At 45.5% G+C, this 23,604-nt stretch overlaps 2 protein-coding genes across 6 annotated transcripts in view; one reads left to right on the forward strand and one right to left on the reverse strand.

Moving 5' to 3' along the window:
• USP47 (ubiquitin specific peptidase 47) overlaps nt 1-8,361 on the forward strand; it is a 116,594-nt gene extending 108,233 nt beyond the window's left edge. For all 4 annotated transcript variants that reach the window (XM_009186577.4, XM_009186578.3, XM_003910210.4 and 1 more), the window contains 4 exons: nt 1,946-2,076; nt 4,108-4,155; nt 4,246-4,376; nt 5,221-8,361. In XM_009186577.4, the coding sequence (XP_009184841.1) occupies nt 1,946-2,076; nt 4,108-4,155; nt 4,246-4,376; nt 5,221-5,395 (485 nt within the window). In that variant the 3' untranslated portion in view covers nt 5,396-8,361. The remainder of the gene's footprint in view (nt 1-1,945; nt 2,077-4,107; nt 4,156-4,245; nt 4,377-5,220) is intronic.
• A 3,882-nt stretch (nt 8,362-12,243) lies between these two features.
• DKK3 (dickkopf WNT signaling pathway inhibitor 3) overlaps nt 12,244-23,604 on the reverse strand; it is a 46,009-nt gene continuing 34,648 nt past the window's right edge. For both annotated transcript variants that reach the window (XM_003910212.3, XM_003910211.3), the window contains exons 5-8: nt 17,500-17,592; nt 16,079-16,223; nt 14,935-15,091; nt 12,244-13,821 (exon numbers count right to left, since the gene is read on the reverse strand). In XM_003910212.3, coding sequence (XP_003910261.1) covers nt 13,599-13,821; nt 14,935-15,091; nt 16,079-16,223; nt 17,500-17,592 — 618 coding nt within the window. In that variant the 3' untranslated portion in view covers nt 12,244-13,598. The remainder of the gene's footprint in view (nt 13,822-14,934; nt 15,092-16,078; nt 16,224-17,499; nt 17,593-23,604) is intronic.

Consider the following 23,604-nt stretch of genomic DNA (forward strand, 5'->3'; position numbering starts at 1 on the left):
GTATTCTTTTTTTGAATGTTGAGAATATTAATTCCCCCTTATGAGGAAATTACAAAGTTAGGTTTTTAATACATTTTAAGAAAACTCTGCTATTATTTTTTTAACCACGTTTGTTCTTTAGTTTCTTTTTTATTATTATGGCTTATTTTGTATTGAGGACATGGTACTGATAATTTATCAGAGACTCAAGAACAATGACTATTTGTGTCCTAAGCCAGGTGGCTTAAAGAATAGAAGTGTATTGTCTCACAGTCTGAGATCAGGCTGTCAACAGGGTTGGTTCCTTCTGAGTGCTGTGGGGGAGAATCTGTTCCATACTCTCTCCTAGCTTCTGTGGTTTTGGGCTATCATTGGCAACCTTGGCTTGTAGATGCATCACCCCAGTCTCTGCCTTCATCTTCATATGGTGTTCTTTCTGTGGGCTTGTCTGTCTGTATTGTTTTCCCCTTTTTCATAAACCACTAGTCCTATTGGATTAGGGCCCACCCTGAAGACCTTATTTTACCTTGAGTATCACTGTAAAGACCCTATTTCCAAATAAGGTCACATTCGGAGGTACTAGGGATTAGGATTTCAACATGTCTTTTTGTGGGGGGCACAGTTCAACCCATAATAGTGACCTTGAGGAGGTCCAAGTAGCAGACCTGTTTGTTGCACCTCCCAGTTTTCATTATCAACATTGGTACATTGAAAGTATTGGTTTTTGGAGGGAGGCTCTGGGAGGAAAGTTGGCTTTTAGAAGATCACATCAAGGTAAACAGCTAGTTCTATATTCTTTTTTTGCTGTTGCTTAGGAAAATTTTAATTTTCCTTTTCTTCTATAGAAAGTAAAATGTCAATTCTGGATATTTTGTTACAAGATTATACTAGTTTTTAGAGGGCTCAATAATACTAACACCTCATGTATTTCAGGCTGCTTCAGGTCTAATTCAACCATAAATTTAAATGGTTGAAATTCTGATTGACAAGTTAAGTTGGGAGGTAAGGAACAACTAGGATACCATCTACTATGGTGTGTAGGCAAGTGCTCCAGATTGTGATTTCTTTGAGTATCTGGAGTCTTAGGGAATAATCACTGTGCCTGGGTAAGTCGGGAAGAGATCATAAACGACAAAGAAGTCACCCTTGTAAGGATTAAGTATATTAGCAGAGATGGATTCATCTGAAAATGGTACTAGATGGTGGGTGCCTGCATCAGTATTATTTCAGTATATTTTCACATCAAGATAGTTGAGTAAGAAATGTCATGTGATTAAATCCAAGATATATTTATTGACCTGTAAATTGCCAGACACTGCAATCCCTTGTGCTACAAAAATGAGTAAGAACCACTTATTGCCCTCCAGGTACACACAATCTGTGGAAGAAACAGAACTGCAAACCTGTCATTCTAAAATAATAGGTACTAAGGGACTGAATCAGTAGAAGTTGTTCTTGTGTACACCAGAGAGAAAAGTGACAATTGAGTTGATGCTTGAAAAGTGACATAATGTAAAAGTGACAATTTTGAAGAATCACTAAATTGGGGATTAACTGGAAAGAGAAGAATTAATAATAGCTTGAGTGAAAAAAAGAGGATAGAGTGAAGTTGATTTGATTATGATTTTAGATACGGGTAGTAGCCAATAGAGAAACGACGATTGGAGATCCAGAGAAGAGAGAAACTGGTAATGCAGCGTTCAACAGGAGTCGGGGGGGAGTGTAATTAGGAGTACTGGTTGAACAGTAGTTTGAAGAAGAGAGGAATTATCTTCTGAGACCAGAGAGAAGAGAGTAAATATTTGATTCTCAAAAACTCCTTGGGATAATTGGGCTTTTTCTTGTGCCCACTTTTTAAGAGTAACACTTGAAGTAAATCTTTTTGTTTAGTCAGGCACTAAGGGAAAAGTCGATTTATGAACCTTCAGAGGAAATAGAATGATGGCCAAATCTTGCATATTCTTAGGGGTAGAGAAGATGAAGTCCATGTCACAGCTTGCAGTTTTGTCAAGACGGTGGAAGCCTTCAGAGATGAAGTTGGATCCCTTCCAGGAGGTTGTATTGGAAAGCAGTAGTGTTGACGAATTGCGAGAGAAGGTAAGTTTATTTTAAACAAAACATGTATCTTATGTTGTATATATATATATCATAATATTTATAAAATATATAAACAATACATTTTTCCTGTGTTGCCTAAGAGAAAACCCTAGGAAGCAGTACCAAACACTGATGCAGCAACTTTTCTTTTCGGTTTCTGTCACACCTTGTGGCACACTCGGGTTGTTAAGGCTCTTGATTCTTTGAAAAATTACTTTGGCTCCTGACCATTCAGAAGTGGATCCTCACTTTCTGTTGCTTGGACCAATTTTGTCCTAAGAAGTTAGAATTAATTAGAAGTTACTAGATTGAATTGCTCTATGTCTCAAAAAAACAAATGAAGTAGAATTGTGTAGAGAATCCAGATAAAGGTCTGTTTTGCATTTTAAGATGGAATATCTAAGGATCTCTGGGGAAAGGGTGAATTAGTCAATCCGTGGTACCAGCACAATGAGCATTTTGAAAAAGATTTATTTCCATACTTCATACTAAACACAAAAATAAATTCTAAATATATTAAGTTTATATATTAAAAAAGTAAATGTACTAGGTGAAAATATGTAAAATATTAAATACTAAAAATATTTTCATATTCCTGGAGAAAGATATTTGTAAGCATAATACCAGAAGCCAAAAAAAGAAACTATAGACCACATACAAACCTATCCTCAGCACAGCCAAAGAAAAAGGTATTTAAAAAGCAACTCATAAACAAAGCTAAAAGACAGTAAACTAGGAGGAAATTATTTGAAACATGTATTAAACATGCTATCCATAATTTATAAGGAGCTACTACCTGAAGAAAAAGATGGAACAAATCTAATTTTAAGAAAGACAGCATGAATAGGCAATTTATAGAAAAAGAAATACAAATTGAAAGAATAACGTTATTTTTCACTTCTTAAATTGGTGAAGGTTTAGAAAATCGAAAAATACCTAGAGTTCTCAAGGTTTAGGGGATACAGACAATATATACCTTTGATAAGTGTATAAATTGATGTGACTTTTTTTGAAGTTCGGTTGGCATCATTTGTCAGTATTTCAGATTTGCAATTAAACATCTGGGAATTTGACCTATAGAAGTATTTGCAGGTCAGGTGCCATAGCTTACTCTTGTAATCCCAGCACTTTGGGAGGTCAAGGCAGGCAGAACACTTGAGTTCAGGAGTTCAAAACCAGCCTGGCCAACATGGTGAAACCCTGTGTCTACTAAAAACACAAAAATTAGCCAACCTTGATGGTGCATGCCTGTAATTTTAGCTACTCAGGAGGCTGAAGCTGGAGAACTGCTTGGACCCAGGAGGTAGAGGTTGCAGTGAGCCAAGATTGCACCACTGCATTCCAGTCCGGGTGACAGAGTGAGACTCTGTCTCAAGAAAAAATTATTTATTTATTTATTTATGTATTTATTTTTGAGATGGAGTTTCACTCTTGTTGCCCTGGCTGGAATGCAATGGCGCGATCTTGGCTCACTGCAACCTCTGCCTCCTGGGTTCAAGTGATTCTCCTGGCTCAGCCTCCCAAGTAGCTGGGACTACAAGCACGTGCCACCACACCCGGCTAATTCTTTGTATTTTTAGTAGAGAGGGAGTTTCACCATGTGCAAGGATATATTCATGGAAGTATACAGTAGAGCTTTGTAACTGGGAAAAACTGAAAACAGTCTCAGTGTCCATCCACAGAAGATAAAATGTATATTGTTCAGTTATTGAAGAGCATGTGGTCACTTTGTATCCTATTCTTCTAGGAACAGAATTATTATATAGAGATATTAATCTAATTTTACATGTTTTTGGAACATGTGGGTGTAGTTTGTGTATGTATAGGAAAAAGTCTGGAAGGAATATACTAACTTGGTATTTCTGGGACATAGTATTTGCAGGGTGGCCGCTTCCAGCTTTTTCTTCTAATTTTTTTTATATCAAACAGTTTTTAAACTGAGCTATTTCTATTGGTGGGGTAAAAGGAAAATAACTTTTCTAGGCAAGTTTATTTTTTAAGTGAACTCAAATAAAATGTTTTATTTTACAGCTTAGTGAAATCAGTGGGATTCCTTTGGAAGATATTGAATTTGCTAAGGTAAAGCCCTAAGAATGTTTGCATCTGTGTATTGTGCATGATAAACACAGCTAGTGGCATGATTTATTCATTCACTCTTTTTCTTTTTAGGGTAGAGGAACATTTCCCTGTGATATTTCTGTCCTTGATATTCATCAAGATTTAGACTGGAATCCCAAAGTTTCTACCCTGAATGTCTGGCCTCTTTATATCTGTGATGATGGTGCAGTCATATTTTATAGGTAACATTCACAATGTTTTTGTTGCTGTTAGTAATACAGTTTTGGTGTGCATAAATATCTTATTTTCCATAAATATCTTTACTGTTTTTATGATATGGAGCAGCACTAATGAGTAGAAATACAGTGACAGCCAAGCATGATTATAATTTGAAGTTTTCTAGTAGCCACATTAAAAACAATAAAAAGAAACAGGTAAAATTAATTTTTAAAATATTTTAAATCCAGTATATCCAAAATATGATCATTACAAGTCATCAGTATAAAAAATCATTTATAAGATATTTTGCATTTTTGTATTGTACTGAGTCTTAGAAATATTGTATGTCTGTTATACTTCCAGCACATCTCAATATGAACCAGGCATATTTCACAAGCTCAATAGCCACATGTGGCTAATGGCTGTTGTATTGGACAGCACAGATGTAGAGGAAAAAGAATACTCATTGGAGCCTCACAGATCTGGGTTCAAAACTAGCTTTCTGATTTACCTAGCTCCTCATCTATAAAATTGCAACAGTGATGTCTACCTTGCAGGATTTTATGAGAATTAGAGCTATTGCATGTAAAATAACTGGCACAGTGCCTGTTATAAATAGATGTTCAGTAATGATAGCTGTTACTACTGCTAATAACATGGAGATTATTCTCTGCCATTTTTAGAAGTAAGCAGTGCGTTCCTGTGATAAACACCTTAGAAATCTGGGACATCCCAATATATAAAATAATATTAGTTCACCTGTAACAGATTTCCTTATCTTGCTGAGGAGCATCATAGCATTCAACATACATTAATAGAGGTGGCAGGCTCTACTGGCCTAATATGTGATTAATATTTTATATGTAGGGATAAAACAGAAGAATTAATGGAATTGACAGATGAGCAAAGAAATGAACTGATGAAAAAAGAAAGCAGTCGACTCCAGAAGACTGGACATCGTGTAACATACTCACCTCGTAAAGAGAAAGCACTAAAAATATATCTGGATGGAGCACCAAATAAAGATCTGACTCAAGACTGACTCTGATAGTGTAGCATTTTCCCTGGGGGAGTTTTGGTTTTAATTAGATGGTTTACTACCACTGGGTAGTGCCATTTTGGCCGGACATGGTTGGGGTAACCCGGTGACACCAGCACTGATTGGACTGCCCTACACCAATCAGAAGCTCAGTGCCCAATGGGCCACTGTTTTGACTCGGAATCATGTTGTGCACTATAGTCAAATGTACTGTAAAGTGAAAAGGGATGTGCAAAAAAAAAAAAAAAAAACAAAAAAAGCAAACCTTCTGTTAGAAAAGGGGACAGGGGAATGAGTGAACTTCTTCTATTGCGGACAAATGTGCACATAGCCGCTAGTAAAACTAGCCTCAAACAGGATGCTCATAGCTTAATAATAAAAGCTGTGCAAAGGCCATGAATGAATGAATTTTCTGTTTATTTCACTGATACACACATTACCTCATTGACAATTCAGAAGTAAATCCAACATGTGTTGACTCTTGGAAAGCAGCAAAAACAGGAGCTGAAGAAAGGAAATTCTTAGAACCAGCCGTAACCCAGTAAGGAATTGTGAAGTTGTGTTTTTATTTTGTTTCATTTTTTGCAGAGTATTAAGAACATTATTCTGGAGCATCAAAACGTTTCCCTTAGACCGCTCCCAGCAGGTAGCAGCTCAGATTGCTGCAGTGTTGTAATTATAACTGATTGTACTTAAGTTATGGATGTAGAGAATATGTTTCATTCATTTATTCAGCATGTAAATAAAATTGATCCTGTTGAGTTATCATAATTGCAGTTCAACTATCTCCCATGGTTATTCTTTTCACGTATCATTCATTCTGTACATTTGTGTACATTGAGAAGTATAGCAATCTGTGTAAATGTAATCCTCAGTGAGGTTCCTTCAGTGCTAGGTCCCATAGGATTGTTGTTGCCCTTGTTAATGAGGTTTCTCTGTTCAGCGGCTTCAATTTTTTTCTCTTTGTACATCTAGTTTTGAAGATTTACTTCAAGTTTGAATCTTCTAGAATGCTTGTAAGTCCAGTTTTAATTTTTAGAGTCAATTTGTAGTTACATGTAGTTTAACTTTTGGGAAACGTCTTAACATTGTTTTGAATAAACTTGCTAGTGAGGTCAGGTCATGGTACAGACTGATGCAGTCAACATGATTTCATTGCAGAGTCTATTAGTATCAGCAAGTTTTTGCTTTGCTAAATAAAAGTATTCAATGAACACAATTCTACATAAATTTTGAAATACCATCTAATTTATAAAAATCAGTAAAAAAAGGTTTTGGTAAAACTTTTTCATGCCAGATGCTGTTTACAACAATGAACATGCCAATAAAACATTTGTTCATTCTGTTGTGTTATTTTAGTCATTAAACTTCTGTGGATGAAGAATCTGGGTTAAGAATAGATTTGTCATCTTTAAATATAACATTTTGTAATGTGTATTGGATATCTCATTTCTACGATAAAGGTATATTTACCGTAAAGTTCTCATAAGAGAAATGAAAAGATGTGTTATTATCTAACTTTGGGGAATCCTGTCAGTATTTCAGATCCGATTTTTACCCTTTTTTTCTTATAAGAAAGATAAAATTAGAAAATACTGTCAGCAAATGTGACTCTGCCATTTGAATATAATCACTGAGAATTCCATAATGTCTTAAAAGTCTCCTGGAATCCACAATGAAAAAAAAAATCTTTTCTAGGTATTTTTCTGGCCAATTTTTATTTCAAAGAAGCTATAGCATTTAGCTAAACTTGACTGAAGTAATGTTCTGAGTTTGCATTAGTGGGATTGGTGATGGTCTCGGAAGAAAATTGGAAACACTTGTGATGAATTGTCTTTCAGATCACTTAGATTTTCTGATGTAAGAGGACGGCTATTTGGTTCTAATACAGACCTGCTTACTTGGGATATAGGATTAGTAAATGGGGTTTCTGCTTTAAAGGACTGACTTGCTATCGCACAGAAGAGGCAGATTTGTAAACAAAATGGGCTTTGGAGTTTGGTCTGATTGGGTTTGGTTTAGTATTCCTGAGCGTAAATGGTAAAATTCTTCTGATACCTACTCTTTAGACTGTGCCTTCTGCTCTGTTCTTTGTTTGTTTTATGTTTAACTGCTGCTTATAATTGCAGGTGTATTACAGATACAAATAAGAGTAAAGAAAATATATTTCATTATAGAAAAGAAGACATTAAAAGCTTCTTGCTTTTCAGTGCCTGATAGAGTGAAAACACAATGTTGCACTTTAACAATTTCAATAAAAGCTAATCTGTGTCAGCCTCCCTCTGCTTCAGAGAGTCAGGTGAGCACCCATAACCTAACAGGCAGAGCCCTAGCAATGTGGATCAAGTTCCCTGAGCCCAGGGGCAGTGGAGGCTCATGATCTCTTATCTTTTGAGGCTGAGGTAGGTCACATGCAACAAATTGTGACCCTGCTCCCCACAAGTCATGCAAAGGTTTTGAAGAGCTTTTACCATGGGGCAGATGAACTTGTGTCAACCATGCACGAGAACCAAGTACCTGCGTTTCTAAGGCGGGCACTGAAGGTGAGGGGTGCATTCTGGCCAAAGAAACAAAAGCTGTGGTCTCAGGACCATGCCGTATGTAGCTGGTCTGTACAGGACGTGTATGTAAGGAAGAGCAGTCATGATAGTGATAGATGAAAACTGTGTGTGAAGCAGCCCTCACACTAAAGTGTTTGGTTATCTCTTATAATGTAAGGGAAGGTACTTTAAAATTCTTCCCAGAATTAAAGCGATGAACCCAGGCTCCAGTCAGAAAATAATCCAATGAAATAGGCATTGGTTGCCACAGTTAGTAGTTGTGTTGTGATACATCTAGAGGCCAAGAGAGCAGGAGAGAGCTACCAACTTACACTGTGGTTTGAGCATCATAGCATTGCAGTGTTGTTACTAAATCTGGAAGTGATCTGTGAATGTATGGAATACAATAAAATATTTTATTCTGGTTCATTTGCTAGTACTTCCTTTTTGATTGGATACTGTAGTTCTTCCTCTGGATTTTATTTTGTTCAGCGTCAAGGCCCTAATTTTGCAAATGTAGTCTAAACCACAGTACGTGGACTAGAGGATACTCTGAATTAGCAAGTTTTTTGTTTGCTAAATAAAACTATTCCATCTTAATCCTGTGTAATTTTTGAAAAACACCGACATTTTGGTCACTAGTAGTCAAAATCTTATAAGGCCATATGTCCTGAAAGGCGAAACTGTGTGTATGTGTGATTTACCAGGGAGATAGTAGGACAGTTTTTATGAGGGTTTCAAAGGAGTTTGTGGCCCAAATGAATCTTGTGGCCACCTAGGTTTAGTGTACATGAAATTGGAAGATTCTCCTTGATTGTAGTTCCCATGGGGAAGAGGGAGGCTGTGATCATTTGGTTAGATACAGCATTAATTGTCACAACTTGACTTTCAGAAACAAGAATACTGCACAAACTCAAGCATGCATTGGAGCATGTGTTACTATTTAGGAAAGAGTGCAGCCATCAGTAGGTCAAGCTAGGAAGGCAAAAGAGAGTTGAGAGGAATGCTCTGCCCCTTCCCCAGGACAGCACTGCTTCTTTCCACCTCCTCACCAGCTCACCTGCACAAGAGAATTGATCTCAACTGTGAGTGTCCGCTCACCAGGTCGGAAATTGTTACTGGACCCTAAAACCTTGCCTCACAGGTGGGCACCAAGCTCCCCTTCCCTCTGCTCTCCATGTTTCCCAGCTGCCCTCTCCCCACCTGTTTTCAGCCTCTTTTATACTGCTTAAGTCACCTGCTTGAAGAGTATGATTTATGGAGATAGAAATACCCAATGCTTACATTTTTTTCATAACTGTGCCAATTGTTTTGTCAAATGCATTTGTATACATGCACTGGGCAGTATAGTGCTGTATACTGTATAGGCACTCAAGCGCTGAGTGCAATCCTGTAACTTTTAAGTCATTTTGCATTATTAAGACAATCTGATTTTAAAGTTCAGTGGTTTCATTCAAAGCTCCCCTGAACCTCCATAGTGCCTCCGAGATGTGCTGTCCCTGGCAGCTCCTGCACTAGCTTGACTGGTGGTGGACGAGGCCAGGAAGAGCCGGGGAAAGACATGTGCTTACCACCTCTTGGCAGTGGGGCTGGTGAGGTTACTGTCCCCTTCTGCCTGGTCACTAGTAACTTTTTTGTAGACATGAAGGTAGATGCCCTGCGGGTCCTATCAGCAAAGAACCCAACTCCTAACAGCATTGGGTGTCCCTTACGAAATCTGACTGCGTCTTTTGTAAACCTTCTGCTGGCAGACACTCCTCTGCAGTGCATATCACTATCTCATGCTGCACTAGTCCCTACGAAGTCTTCAACCCTCAATTTGATCTTCCATAAGTGTCTCAAAGTTCCCCTCAGAGATTTCAGCCAAGGGAATAAAATCTAATCTCTCCTTCCTCAACGGAGTGTCAGGGAGGGGAAGAATCTGTTTTCCAAACACCACAGTCTCCCAAAAGGGGATTTCATCCTCCCTTGGTCATCTTTACACAGGGCAATTGTGCTGCTGCTGCTGAGGTGGCCACTTTCAGCAAACCCTGTGTGCAGGGGCCTAGCTCCGTGGCTGTTTGCCCTGATTTTAGAAACCAAGCATAGCTATCAAAAAGTAATCTCCAAATAGTTGAACTGCATTTCTTATCTGGTGAAGATGCGCAGACCACAGGAATACCTAATGCCTTTTTTCTCATCCTGTCCTCATCCCTCACACTACAGCAGGCCCCTCCCTTCCCTCTTCAACCTCATCCTCCCTCCCCACAGGCCCAGAGAACCAGCTGGGCTTTGTTCCCCTGCAGGCTATGGTTCATCATGCAAATAGCTCCGGTGTCAGAAATGCTTTTGGCTTCAGATAACAGAAAAGCTAACACCAGCTTTATCAATAATAATATCGGTGGTTTACTTAAGGTGTCCAGAGATGGTGGAGACCAGGATTGATTTCCTCCTCAATGTCGAGGACTCAGACTCTTCTTGTGGTAGGGCCATGTCCTAAACCCTGTATCCTGTGATTACCTGACAGGGCAAAAGAGATTTTGCAGATGCAATTAAGGTTAAGGATCTTGACATGGGAAGATTATTCTGGATGATCCAGGTGGGCGCAATTTGATCACATGAGTCCCCAGAAGTGGAGAACCTTTCCCAGCTGTAGAAAGCCTGAGAGCTGGTACCTGAGAAGGACAGAACTGTCATTGCAGGATTTGAAGATGAAGGGGGCCATGAGCCAAGCAATGCCAGTGACCTATAGAGGCTAAAAAACAGCAAGGAAATGGACTCTCCCCAGAGCCTCCAAAGGAGTGCAACCCTGTTGATCACATGATCACCAGATGGCTGCCCTAGAGCCAAATGTCACCTCCTGAACACCATACTCAAAGGCAGGGGAAGTGGATGGAGGGCAGGGGCTCCCTTCTGTTTGCCACTCCTTTTGTCAATTGGGAAAAAATTCCAGAAACTCTGGTAGCCCTCCCCTTACATTTCCATGACCATGGGGCCAGCCCTAGCTGCTGGAGGGACTGGGAACAGCTGTTGAGCAGTTTACCTGATAGCATTTGCCATGGCTTGGCAGGAACTCTGGCTCTGGGAGAGAGCAGCAGCAAGATATTCAAGCACCACCTCCACCCAGCCCCTCCCACATTTCACTGAAGATTGAGTAAAGGAGACACTCCAACTACTCAGATGCTGGCTTCAGCTAAGCATTTTGCAAAGCCTCTCATGTTCTTAAAAGTTTGTGGCTATCATGACAAAATGGAGCAGCCTACTATACCTGCATATACAACTATGGAGGAACCTAGTTTTATCTCATTTACCACAATGTTTTCATTTTTTGGGTGACATAATGTTTAGCCTCTTCTCCAAACACTTCCTCAAGCTTTCCTTGCCTTCCAGCCACTGCAAATGACTTGCAGTTTCCCCTACATGGCACCTGACCCTTGTGCCTCCCTCCCTCTGCCCACAGTCCAGAAAGCCCTTTCCTGTGCCCTCTGGCTTCCTGATAAACTCCTATAATCTTCAAGAGCCAGTTCCCATGCCAGCTCTCCCCATGTGCTCCACTGAGTCTCCCGTAACACCTTTGTTCCCACATCAGGTTGACTGTCTTTGTTTTGTCGTTGCTTGCTCTGGCTGTGTCTCCCTCATTAGACTGGGATGCTTTCAAGGTAGGGACGCTATCTGGGTCAGCTTGGCACCGCAGAGCGTACCACAGCACCTGGTTCTGAGGAGGCTCTCAGTAGATACCTGTTAAGTAATAAGAATGTAGGGTGGTCCTGATGGTTTTTGACATTGAATAGGAAACAGCTCCCTGTTTGATCTTAATCACTATAACCTGGACATACCGTACTACATGCTGTTTTCATCTGACTTCTATTCTGTCCATCTCTTTGCAACTCCATTTGTTCATCCATGAAATGAAGAAAATGCTCATGGAATTCAGTGACGATTAAATGAATGAATATAGGTAATCTGGCACTTGCCACACAGCTAACTTCAATATAGTAGCTCTAATATTACGGTCCTTGAGGATCTTACTGTGTTATGGCCCAAAACTGCATTTGATTAAAGAAGGCTCCCCTAAAAAAAGTCATATGTATTCCATTTGTCCTTTCAGAAGGCAGTGAAGCATTTCCAGTCTTTAAGACAAATTCCCATCCAAAAATATTTAAGATTTCTAAAATATTTTGATGCTGAAAGAGGTGTGCTTCAGTTGTGTGGAAAATTTGCTTCTATGGAAGAATTTTTAATACAGGTCATTTCTATTTTACTTTTTCTGGCTGAAAGGATTTTACATTTATTCAAAGTCAAGAGGGAAAAGAAATCCAAGAACTACAGAAGAGCAGTTGAAGTGATTTATGCTTGATTTCTAAATGCAACATGTGTTTATACATAATTTAGAACTCAAAGAAAGCATGCTTATACAATCATGTGCAACTTTAAACTTTAATAACTCTGGATGAATACATGGTGGCAACAGTCCATGACACCTGAAAACATCATTTGTGGAGTGGCGTAGAGTTCAGTGTTCGCAGTCTGCATATTACAACGATATTTCACACAGCCCTGCTCAGTTTGATTTTCTCCACGTGGTTGATAATGGTCTTCAGTTGCTGCTAAGTGATTTTGCACATTTCATTTATAATCCTCACCCTACAATTACCTACGTACTGTTTCTGCAAGTTAACCTATATGCTATGCTCAGTCATGTACCTTTCAAAGTTACTAATGCAACTACCAAAGAGGGACAGTGTCAAAACCATTGTTTCCATCAGAAGGATGGCTGCCCCACACTGTGAGAACACTGCTGTTCCTAACAGAAGTTTAATTTCAGAGGAATGTGAGAATTCGTTTGACCTTAATTCCAGATGTGTATGCCTCAAAAGAAAAGTCCCATTCTCCTTCCTTTTGGGGAGTGCTTTTGGTGGCACCAAAGCTGGTATGGGGTAGTGGAGAGAATACTGAGCTTGGAGTCACAACCAGGTGAAACTGCCTTGGTCTTCACTAGCTGTGTGACTTGGGCAAGCAGCTTGCAGTCTCTGAGCCTCTGAGATCCCCGATGGATGAGAACAATGACCCCCTCCCCAGGCTGTGCTGAGAGAGGGAATTGACCGTGGATATGAAAACGCTGCCCCGGCACAGAGGCAGGAGCTGAGCAACACTGCTGGATGAATAAACACATGTAACGCAGGGTGAACAGAACATTTCATCTGCGACAGCTGAAGGCACAGCTTACCTATGCCCATGGAAAGAACTGCGTGGAAAATTGCTTTGTTGCATTTTTGCCAGGTTGATGTTTGCAAAGCAGGGCACTCTTCTCCACATTTCCCCAAAACCCATCATAGGGAGACTCTACATTCTTTCCATCTCCTCCCCTCAAACAATTATCAAAGCCATGTAGAACAAACTGCTGTCTGCCAACCGGTAGAGGCAAAGCAGTCAATAATCTGGACAGGGGTGGCAGCCTGGTCCTGTCTTTAACCCTGCCTGACTTTCCCAAGCACCAGACTGTGACGCCTGGAGAACAGCCTGGGGGAGCTGAATAAATGCACAGCACCTCATGCTGTCAAGCCAGAGGGGAAATTTACTGGGAAGAAGATGTAGGAAGAAGCCTGGTCAGCCCACGCCTAAAGCACACACCTGGGGAAATAAATTAGCTATTTCTATTGCACATCTACCCGCAGCCTGGTCCAGATCTAAATCTCTTCCCCTCCCAGCAGTGCGGCGGCGGCAGCCGCAGGCTCCCCCAGCGCCATCTCTTCAGTCAGGCTCCTCTCCAGGTCCTCCAGCTCCTGGCGCACCTCCTCCATGAAGCTGCCAACTTCATACTCATCGGGAGCCTCTCTGGGCAGCAGGATCTCCCCATCTTGGTCACGGCTCCCCACGAAGGTCGGCTTGCACACGTACACCAGGCTGTGGCTGGGGAGAGATGGGACAAAGCCAGGCTGTAAACATGGGAGCCTGCCCAGGCCCAAAGCTAAGGTGCCCTGACTCTGTGGGGTTCCCAGCCTCACCTTTACACCCCCTCCTCTCCTGTCTCTTCAACAGAGACACTTCACTTCCCATCAACATCTATCTTAAAATGATGGCTGAGGGAGGCTCACTTTGGGAGAATGTGCTGGTGGGGGGCAGCTTCCCTCCTCCAGCGCAGGCCTGACCTCCTGTGACTCTCAGGCCTCACAGCCCAGGGGCAGGACCCGAGGGCTGTATAGCAGCACCACAGTTCCTCAAAGACCCTGGCCCATTCAGGCCTCCAGGCAGGAGTTAGCCTGAGCCTGGGGTGTAGTCTAGCCACATGCAGGGAGCCACGGACCTCTGTGGGAGTGGGGAGGAAGAATTCCTTTTTTAAAAAAAATTAATGTATTTGGTAGAGATGGGATCTATGTTGCCCAGCCTGGTCTTGAACTCTTGGCCTCAAGCAATCCTGTGTTGGCCTCCCAAAGCTCTGGGATTACAGGCGTGAGCCACTGCACACAGCCATGGGGAATGGGAGTTCTGTCTGCCCAGCAGCCCTGGATTCTGTTGGGAGAGAAGATTGAGTAGAGGCTGCAGGGAGGACAGGGAGATGTGCCCTGAGAAGCTGGCCAGGCCTGAGCCTGATGCCTCACGGAGTCTCAGCAGCCTCAGACACTGTGGGCTGTGCCCTCCACCTTGGTGGCCACTCCTGGCCTCCCTGTGGCCTCTCTGCCAGCTCCTTTTTCTCTGTGTATCTGTCATTACAATGGGTCTGGGGAGGGAGCCGAGGCTTTTCTCCCTCCATGCCCTCTCCCTGGGCCATCCACTCATGAAGCTTCAGCCACCAGCTGGATGAGCCCCAGATCTGTGCCTCCTGGGCAGCCTGGGCTCCAGAGCCCCAGAACTGACTGCCGATTGGACCCTTCCATCTGCATGACCCAACGACCTCAAACCAATCCTAAAGGGAATCTACATCTCTCCCGGGGCAAACCTGCTCCTGCTCCTGCTCCTGTGCCCCTGCTGGATGGTACCTCCTCAGCCCTTGGCTCCCTGAGAGGGAGGGAAAGGGGGCCTCACCTGTGGGGCTGGCAGAGGAGGCCACTGGCACAAGGGCATCGGTCCAAGGCTCCATCAGGCTCCAGCTCCCAAGTGATGAGGTCCAGAAGCCGGCTGGCAGGGTCATGGCAAAGCTCGCCCTCCACAGGCAGGGGTGTGCACACAGGGAACAGCAGGCCTGGAACCAGCCCAGAGTCACCCCTGTGTGCCCAGTGTAGGCAGAAGGGCTCCGAGGGGAGGGGCAAAGAAATGGAGCACAACCTCCTACCTCCCACCGTCAACCCCAAAGTGCAGGTTTGAAGACATGGAATGATAGGAAACAAGAATGGCAGCCTGGGCTCAGGAGGGAATGATTGGTAGGGCTGAAGCAGGGAGGACTGCCTGGAAGAAGTGGGCTTCTGCTAGAGCCTGAGGGCCAGAAAGTCTGGAGAAATTAAGAGTGGGGCAAAGGCATTCAGGCCCAGGCACAGCACCAGCAAAGGCCTGGGGTTGACCTCAGTGGAAAATGTCAGGGCCGGTGAAATTCCCAAAGAGGCCAAGGAGTAGTGGAGAGAAAAGGAGGACAAGTAAGTTGGAGCTGCATGAGGCCTCGCAAGACAGCCTAAGGGGTCGGAACAACGTGGGAAACAACAGGAGCTGCTGCAGGTCCCAGGGGAGCAACACCCAAAAAGCAGCCCTTTAGGAAGATCACACAGGCGGCAGGTATGGGGAGGACTAGCGGGCTGGGGATGCAGAGCTGGGGTGGTGGCAAATGAGAATTTTTCAAAAGCCCTATGGGGGCAGAGAGAGCCTGAGCAGACCTCACCTGGGAGAGGCAGTGAGGATGGAAGATGGGAGTGGAAGTGGGTGATTCACAGGAAAAGGAACCTGGGAAATAAGGAGTGGTGGGAGGGAGGGGGCTGCTAGTCCCACCCATCTGGGGGTTCCTTCCAGACTGGGCTTCTGCATCTTGAAGTCATTTAACTTTTCTGGGGGAAAAAAAGGAGGTGGTCTTTCCACTCTGGGCAGAGGCTGTGGGAGTGCAGCACACACTGATGAGCATTTGGGAGCCTACCCAAGATGTGGGACGCGAACCCATGTGGTTGGCATGGACGTGGCCCCAGGAGGCCCAGTCTGGTTGAGCTTGGGACAGGGTTTTTCCTGCATCTGAGGGGAAGCCACTCACCTCTCTGGAAGGCACAACACAGTCCAGGCTGGCAGTCCCTCTGGTTGTCGCAGATGGTCCCATTGCTGCCCCTGGTGGCCATTTTGGTGCAGTGACCCCAGACACACAGCTGGTCTCCACAGCACTCACTGTCCCGGGTGCAGAGCTGCGGACAGGTGGGAAGAGCCTAGAGCCGGTGGCTCAGGGACTGGGGGCCTGCTGAGAGCCCAGCCTGAAGATACCACAGATGGGCCAACCTGCATCCTCCCTCGTAGAGACAGGTAGACCAGGCTGAGATTTCAGTGAAAGTCAACGGGACAGAGGTGGGAGCTTGGCTGGAGAGACATGGGGTCAGAACACTGGAAAAATGATACCAGGAGGACTCATGGAGCTTAAGATTTTGCAAAGAACAGCAGGGGATCTTTGTGGTCCCCACAGACTTGTGCCCTTCTGTCTTTTCCTTAGGTCCCTAGGTCCAGGCCCAAAGAGGCAAGGCCCAATGATGAGCCGATTAAACTAAGGCCCAAGCCAGCCCAAGATGAGGATGGCCGGTGGGTGCCAGGGTCCTGCAGCCACACAGGGCATGGCAGTTAGAGAGCAAAGTGAGGTCCCCACGGCTGTGCCCACTGATGGCACTGAGTGGGGTTGGCTGGGAGATGCAACAGCAGTGGCCTCACCACAGACAGCCGGGTAAGGTAATAAGAACTGCTTGACTTTCCAAACTTATTAGCATGCTGTGTTATTGTCTGAATAAGGAAAAATGATGAGGAAAAGTCTGCGAGTCCATGTGGCTTCGTCCAAAATGCCTGTTGGGTGGAGGAAGAGTCTCCTTTGCCCTGGCTTCACATTTCCCAGTGTAACCTACACTGGAGCAGTGCCCTGGCCTCTTCCTGCCCCGTCCCTCTGCCCTCTCTTATTGGCAGATTGGGAGAAAGATCTGGCGGGTGGGGTGCAGGCCCAGAAGGAGAGCAGCTGCCGCTCTCCCTGCTTGGGGGCTGCAGGAATGTCTCTGTTTGTCTACTAGGATGGGTCGTCCCCAGGGGAAGGAACAGGTGTAGGGACACCTCCTCTCCCTTCCCTCCCCTTCTTGAACTCCTGGCCTCAAGCAATCCTTCTGCCTTGGTCTCCCCAAAGTGCTGGGATTATGGGTGTAGCCACGGTGCCTGGCCGTCCCTCCTCTTCTCTGCCATCAGTGACACAAACAACATGACCAGAGGACATGGGGTGGGATGGGAGTGGCCCTGGGTCTGCAGATGGCTTCCTGTCATCCCAGACTGGAACGATTTCCTGTTCACTCTAGGAGTCAGTCCTTTGGGGAGCCCTCTTAGGTCCTCCCCATCATGGTGAGGCTCTTCTGGGAAGCCCAGCTGGGAACCCTGGGGCCCCTGGCCTTCTCCCCCGAGACCCAGGTGCCACAGTCCCAGAGGCCCTGGCATACTCACTGTCCGCTGGTCCCGGCACGGCTGGCAGGTGTACTGGAAGCTGGCAAACTGGCAGTACTTGCTGGGCCCGCAGTCCTCATCGATGATGCACTCCTGGGGAAGGGTACAGGGAGCAGATGTGTCAATGGGGAGCACAGCAGCAGGCCCACAGTGCCCAGGAAGGGCCAGGCCGCTTCCATTCCCCACTCTTGACCCCATAGGCTCAGGAGGGTCAGGAAAGGCCTCCAGACTCCAGGTGCTCCTGAGCCCTGCGTGGCCACACTGCCCTTCAGCATCTCCATGCCTAGCAGGCTTGGCGGCCCAGAGCCTGGAGGATCCCACACCAAATTCACACAATCGCCATCTGTGCACAGTTCTCCCCCTGCCCACACCCAGAGCGGGAGCACAGGGACTCAAGGCTGGTCTTCCACACAGAACAGATGGATTTAATAAAAAGTGCTAATGAGGTCCAGGCCCGCCCGACTGCACAGGAAAGGTTGGAAGCCAGGCGCCAAGGGCTCTGCTGACTGTGAAGACTGGGAGGCAGCAGAGGGGCATCACCAGGGACCCTGCCACAAAGCCACAGCCCTGCCCACAGGGAGCGCCCTCAGGGTCCTGGGTCTAGGGTCCCCGCAAGAGGCAAAGGCAGCTGCCAGCTTGGAAATGAATTAGAAGAGGCTGGACTCCAGCCCTCCCAGCCCAGGTGCTGTCTCCTCGTGGCTGCCAGCCCTGCCTGGCTGGAGAAATAGGGAGAGAGGGGGTGGGGGGAATCTGTCCACTCCAAGGCCTGAGTCACAGAGCAGGGAGGCATGGCTGAAGGCACTGTGGCCTGCCATGGTCACCGGTCACTGGCAGGAGCAGGGCTACTTCAGCTCCTGGACCTGCTGTCAGGCTCAGGCCTAGGAACCGGCAGCTTTAAAGCAGGGGAAGGAGGGCAGGGGAGGAGGGAACGTGATGACAGGAATGGCCATTGATCGCCCTTTTGAGGTATCAGGCTTGACAGCCCTGATCTCCCTCAGTGACTCTTCCCAGCAGGCAGCAGGTAGGCACTGCCTTCTGTATATTGCCAGCCGGGAAATGGAGGCAGAGAAGTCCCTCCAAGATAATGTGACTAGTTCAGGTTGGACAGTCTCTTTCCACCACTAGCCCTTGAGCCAAGGGGGTTCAGGGCTCCACATGCAGCAGCCAGAGGTGAGAACGACCCTCCTGAGGCCTGGTATTCTGGGGCCCAGCAGACCTTCTGAAAGGGTCAAGGAAGGGAAGGACCAGCTGCCCCCTCTAACACAGAGCATCCTCCCATCCTGAATGCAGGTGTGGAGCCCCACCTGGAAGAGCCTGGCTGGGCAGGCCTGGACCTCCGGCAGCTGCCTCCAGTCCCCTTCCAGGGACTCTGCTGCTCTGATCAACACTGCAAGTGCTGGCGGCCCAGCAACCAGGGCGCCCCCTTGCAAAGCATTGATACTTTTGTTTCAGTTACTTTCCCAGCACCCCTCAAATGTCAGGCACGACACCATCGCTGTTTTTACGGATAAGAAAACCGAGGCTCTGAGTAGGGTGAACGGCCGCCCAAGTGAAGGGACTGAGTCTGAGCCAGAACCCCAATGGCCAGAGAAGTCCCAGGGCTAACAGCAAATCACAGATGCGCTTTGTCTCAGCCCAGCACACGCTCCTGTGAACAGACACAACTCAGGCTGTTCAGCCGGAAGCCTCCTGACATTCTTTCCAAAGCAGAATGGCAAGATGGAGTGGGAGGGATGACATTTGGGAGAAAGGAAGGGCCAAGAGGCACAGAATCCCTTCTCTGAACCAGCTATATTTTGAGGGACTGGGGACACAAAGGTGAATGTGAGGAGGCCTCTGCCCTTAAGAAATTCATAATTCAATTGGAAAAAGAGAGAGAGAAAGAGCAACCCAGTAGTAAAGGAGACAAAGGGTATGAACAGACAACTTAGAATAACAGAAATTTGCCTCTTCAAATAGAAAGACATTCAACCTCACCAATGAAATCAATCAAGAAATGCAACTTAAAAGAGCAGAATATCATTTTTTTCCACTTAGAATGGAAAAATTAGAAAGGCTGAATGTCTCCATGATGGGAGGAATAATGGCACCCCCAAAGATGTTCACATCCTATTCCCTGGAACCTGTGGGTATGTTATGTTACATAGGAAGGGGAAATTAGAGGCAGAGGGAATGCAGGCTGCTAATCAGCTGACCTGAAGGTTCGGGAGTGCACGCTGGATTTTCCAGGAGCACCTGATGGAATCACAAGGGACTTTAAAAATGGAAAAGGGAATAGAGGAAGAGTCAGTGTCAGAGTGATATCATGCAAGATGTCACAAACACTCCACTGGCCATCGCTGGCTGTGAATATGGAAGGGGGCCACGCATCAAGAAGAGAATCTCTCTTAGAGCCTCCCGAGAGGAATGCAGCCCTGCCCACACTTTGGTTTTAACCCAGTGGGACTTGTGTTGAACTGACCTCCAGAACTGGAAAATAATAAATTTGTGTTGTTTTAATTCAGTAAATGTGTGGTAATTTGTTACAGCATCAATAGGAAACTAATAAAATATTCAGTGTTAGTTTCAGGAAACAGATATTGCCAAATGCTTTGGGGTAATTAAAATTGAAGGTTTTTTTTGTTTTGTTTTGTTTTGCAGGCAATCCATCAGCATCTATGAAATAGTTAAATGTGTATGTCCTTTGACCCAATAATTTCCCTTCCTGGTGACTACCCTCAGAAACACTTGTCCATATATGTAAATATCTGAGAACAAGGGTATTTAAGGCTATATTGTTATATTATTTATAATCCAGAAATAAAATAAATGTCCAACAAGAGGGAACTTATTATAGTACAGTCATTTCACAGAAAAATCCCTCCGCGCAGACATTAAAAAGAATGCAGTTGTTCTTTGCATAATGATTTCTAAAACAAGCAAGGGTTAGAACCATAAACAAAAGCAGGAAAAAGATGAAACCATACGCTTTTGTAAAGCCCTTCTGTAAAGCAGAATACCACCACACTCATGCCTATGCCCAGCACTGTGCCTGGAACATCATGGGCACACAATAAATCCGTGCTGAGTGGGTGAAAGCACTTGGATCTTACTGTGGCAAACAGGCTAACAAAATGCTGATCGTCAACAATGATTTGAGAACTAGTGCAAAAAACACATTCCATTAACTTGGCTTCTCATTCCCCCAAAAGGCCTTCGTAGACTTGGGATTTTCACTATACATTTCCTCTCCTAGATCTTTAATTAAAAATATGAGCTAAGACTCTTCCAGCATCAATTCCTGTAAGACCCTGAGATTTACAATTATCCATCAAGACAAGTGCATTTTCATCCTTAGGAATATCTTCCTTTCCCTGAGCAGGCTCCTGTGCATGACAAAGTATTCCCTTCAAACTTAATTGTTTTTCTAGGTAAGGAAAAAATATTTTGGCATGGAACTTTGCCAAAGACCTTTGAAAAATCTAAATATGCCAAAGCTCCTGGTTTCCTTTGGGGTATCAGCAAGGAGCACTGGTAGGTTAGTTCCGCATGATTCCCCTCAAGAAAGCTTGAGGCTTTTGTTATCGTCAAGCCCACCAGCTTGTCTGGTTGGATGTGCAACTGCCATTCCCAGCAGGAACACACTCTTTAAGAATTATGGTCATACTAGAAACTTCGGGACTCGAAGGTGCACAAACTCAATCCTAGTTTTGCCACTTAACAGCTGTGAAACCTTGGGCTGCTGATTCTACCTCTATTAAAAACAAAGATGAAGGCAGGAGCTGTTTTGCAGGGCTGTTGCATGGAGTTCATGCTCAGTGAACGGTGGCCATAGCAACAGATAGCGATGCATCTGTTCCTCCACATATCCAATGCCTGATCCCGCCATGGTGCACCCCTGCCAGGGGACCAGCTTGTGAGCAGAAAGGAAGGTCTAAATCAACAGGGCCCTAAGGCATCCACCAAAACTTGACATCTCTGTCCTGGTCAGCACTTGGGGATCAGACATCTAGTTCCGACTTACCTACATCCTGAGGGTGTCAAACAGGTGGGCAGTGGCCTGTATGTCCACCCCAGGCAAGTCCCAGGGCAGAGTGACCTTTTACTGTACAAAGGCCAGAATCTCCATCCAGTAAAGCTGTTTGCATTGAATCTCTCCTGAGGACCGCTAGCAGTAGGGGCTGGCTCCACCTTTCCCGGTGTTTGTTAGACCTGAGGAGGAGGTCAGGCCCTCTACCCTTAGCAGAACTGAGTGGGTGGGTGGAGAGGACATGTGTCAGTGCCCTCCAAGCACAGCCACGCCCACAGCTGAGAAATCCAGATTTTATTCTTTTCAATAATTATAATTGCTCTTAGCTGTGCTCAAGGGTTCTGTTCACATTTGAGCCAAGGTGTTAAAGGGGCCTCAGCATCCAACTGGGCTCTGGATGGCTGAGAAGCTGAGATCAGAAATAAGAGGCCTGGGAGGGAAGGCAGGGGCTCTGGGCTTGGGGTCTTGTTTTAGTAAGGAATGAGTACCTTGCAGGGCCTCTACGTCTTAGCTCTGGGACTGGAAGAGGGACTCCATTCTGCACTGGGCTAAAGTGAAAGGCGCACCAAAAAGCACTTCAGAGGCTACGCCTGCAACCCATCACATGCACGCAGAGCCCTGGCCAGATAGGACCACTAGTGCCCGCCACCTGGCACAATTTCTCTCTAGTCTCCTTGACATAGTCCTTATCCCCACTTCACAGATGTAGAAACTGAGACTGAAGGAAAGAATCTGCCAAGAGGTCACCTAGCTTGACGGGAGTGGAGCAACAGACTCTTTTCATTTCCTGCTGGGGAGATCACCATTTCTCTCTCCTCTTGTTCAGTCACAACTTAGTAGCACCTGCCCAGGACAGGGCCCTGGGCCTCATGCATCCCCAGAGGCAGAAGGCAGGAACTCACGGTCAAGGTCATAGCCACTGGGCGTCTGGGCCCAAATGTCATATGGCTGGAAGACAGCACCCTGCTGCATGGACTTCAGCAGCTCCTCTCCAGTCCTGGCCACTCCTGTTTGCCCCCACTCCTCCCTCCCATCCTGCTGGGGAAATCTGACAGACAGCCCAGAAGCTGGCCGTGGGGAATGCAGTCATTCAGAGGATGGCTTCTTTGTTGTCCCGAGGAGGGAACTATATTTAGAAAGCGCAGAAGCCAGTGGGAGAGAGGGCTGACCGGGAACACGGCATAGATTTGGCAGGAATGTTGGGCTGGAAGCAGCCCCGGTGCTTCGACACTATCATGAAATAGTGGAAAATGGCAAAGGAGTCATTCTGAGTCTTCGATTTTCCAGTTTAGAGTTGATCAGAGGAGAGAGGCTCTGAGAGAGCAGAAGTCAAAACTTGGAGGAGGGAGCAGACAACAAGCGAGTCCCTAGAGGCTTTCCCAGGGTCTGTGTGGGGCCCGCAGAGGCACCGCTTCTTTGGGACGCTTCTGCTACTGCACCTCACTCCTCATAGTGGCCGGGCACTTGGATTTCCCACACTTCTCTGGAATCCCAGACATTCTCGTTCACTGGAGGCCCAAAGGAAGAGGCTGCCGGGGATAGATGCCTCCAGGGCCAGGGCCTTCCCGTAGCTCCTCTCAAGCTCATGGCTCTGGAGAGAACATCTTCAGGGCAAGAAGTGAGGGTCAACTGCACGCAAAGTGGAGGCTCAGGACCTCCACCAATAGGATGCACTTGTCCTCAGAGCTCTGCACACTGTGCAGGAGGGGAGGACAAGAGTGGAGGTTTAGAGAGTGCCAACCATTTGCATGCACAAGCTTCAGGCTTTAAGTACAGTATGCCTCTCAGATCCTCACAGCCACCCTGTGAGGTCAGTCACCATCTTAGTCCATTTTTACTGCTATAGCAGAATACCCGAGACTGGGTAATTTATAATGAACAGAAATTTATTGGCTCATGGTTCTGCAGGCTGGGAAGTCCAAGATTGAGGAGCCAGCATCCGGTGAGGGCCTTCTTGCTACATCATCCTCTGGCAGAAGGTGAAAGGGCCACAAGAAAGGGCAAAAGAAAAGGGGACCAAACTTGCCCTTTTATAAGAAACCAACTCCCACAATAATGGCATTAATCCATGTCTGAGGGCGGAGCCCTCAGGATCT

The sequence above is a fragment of the Papio anubis genome, chromosome 12 (assembly GCF_008728515.1).
Source record: "Papio anubis isolate 15944 chromosome 12, Panubis1.0, whole genome shotgun sequence".
NCBI lineage: Eukaryota > Metazoa > Chordata > Mammalia > Primates > Cercopithecidae > Papio > Papio anubis.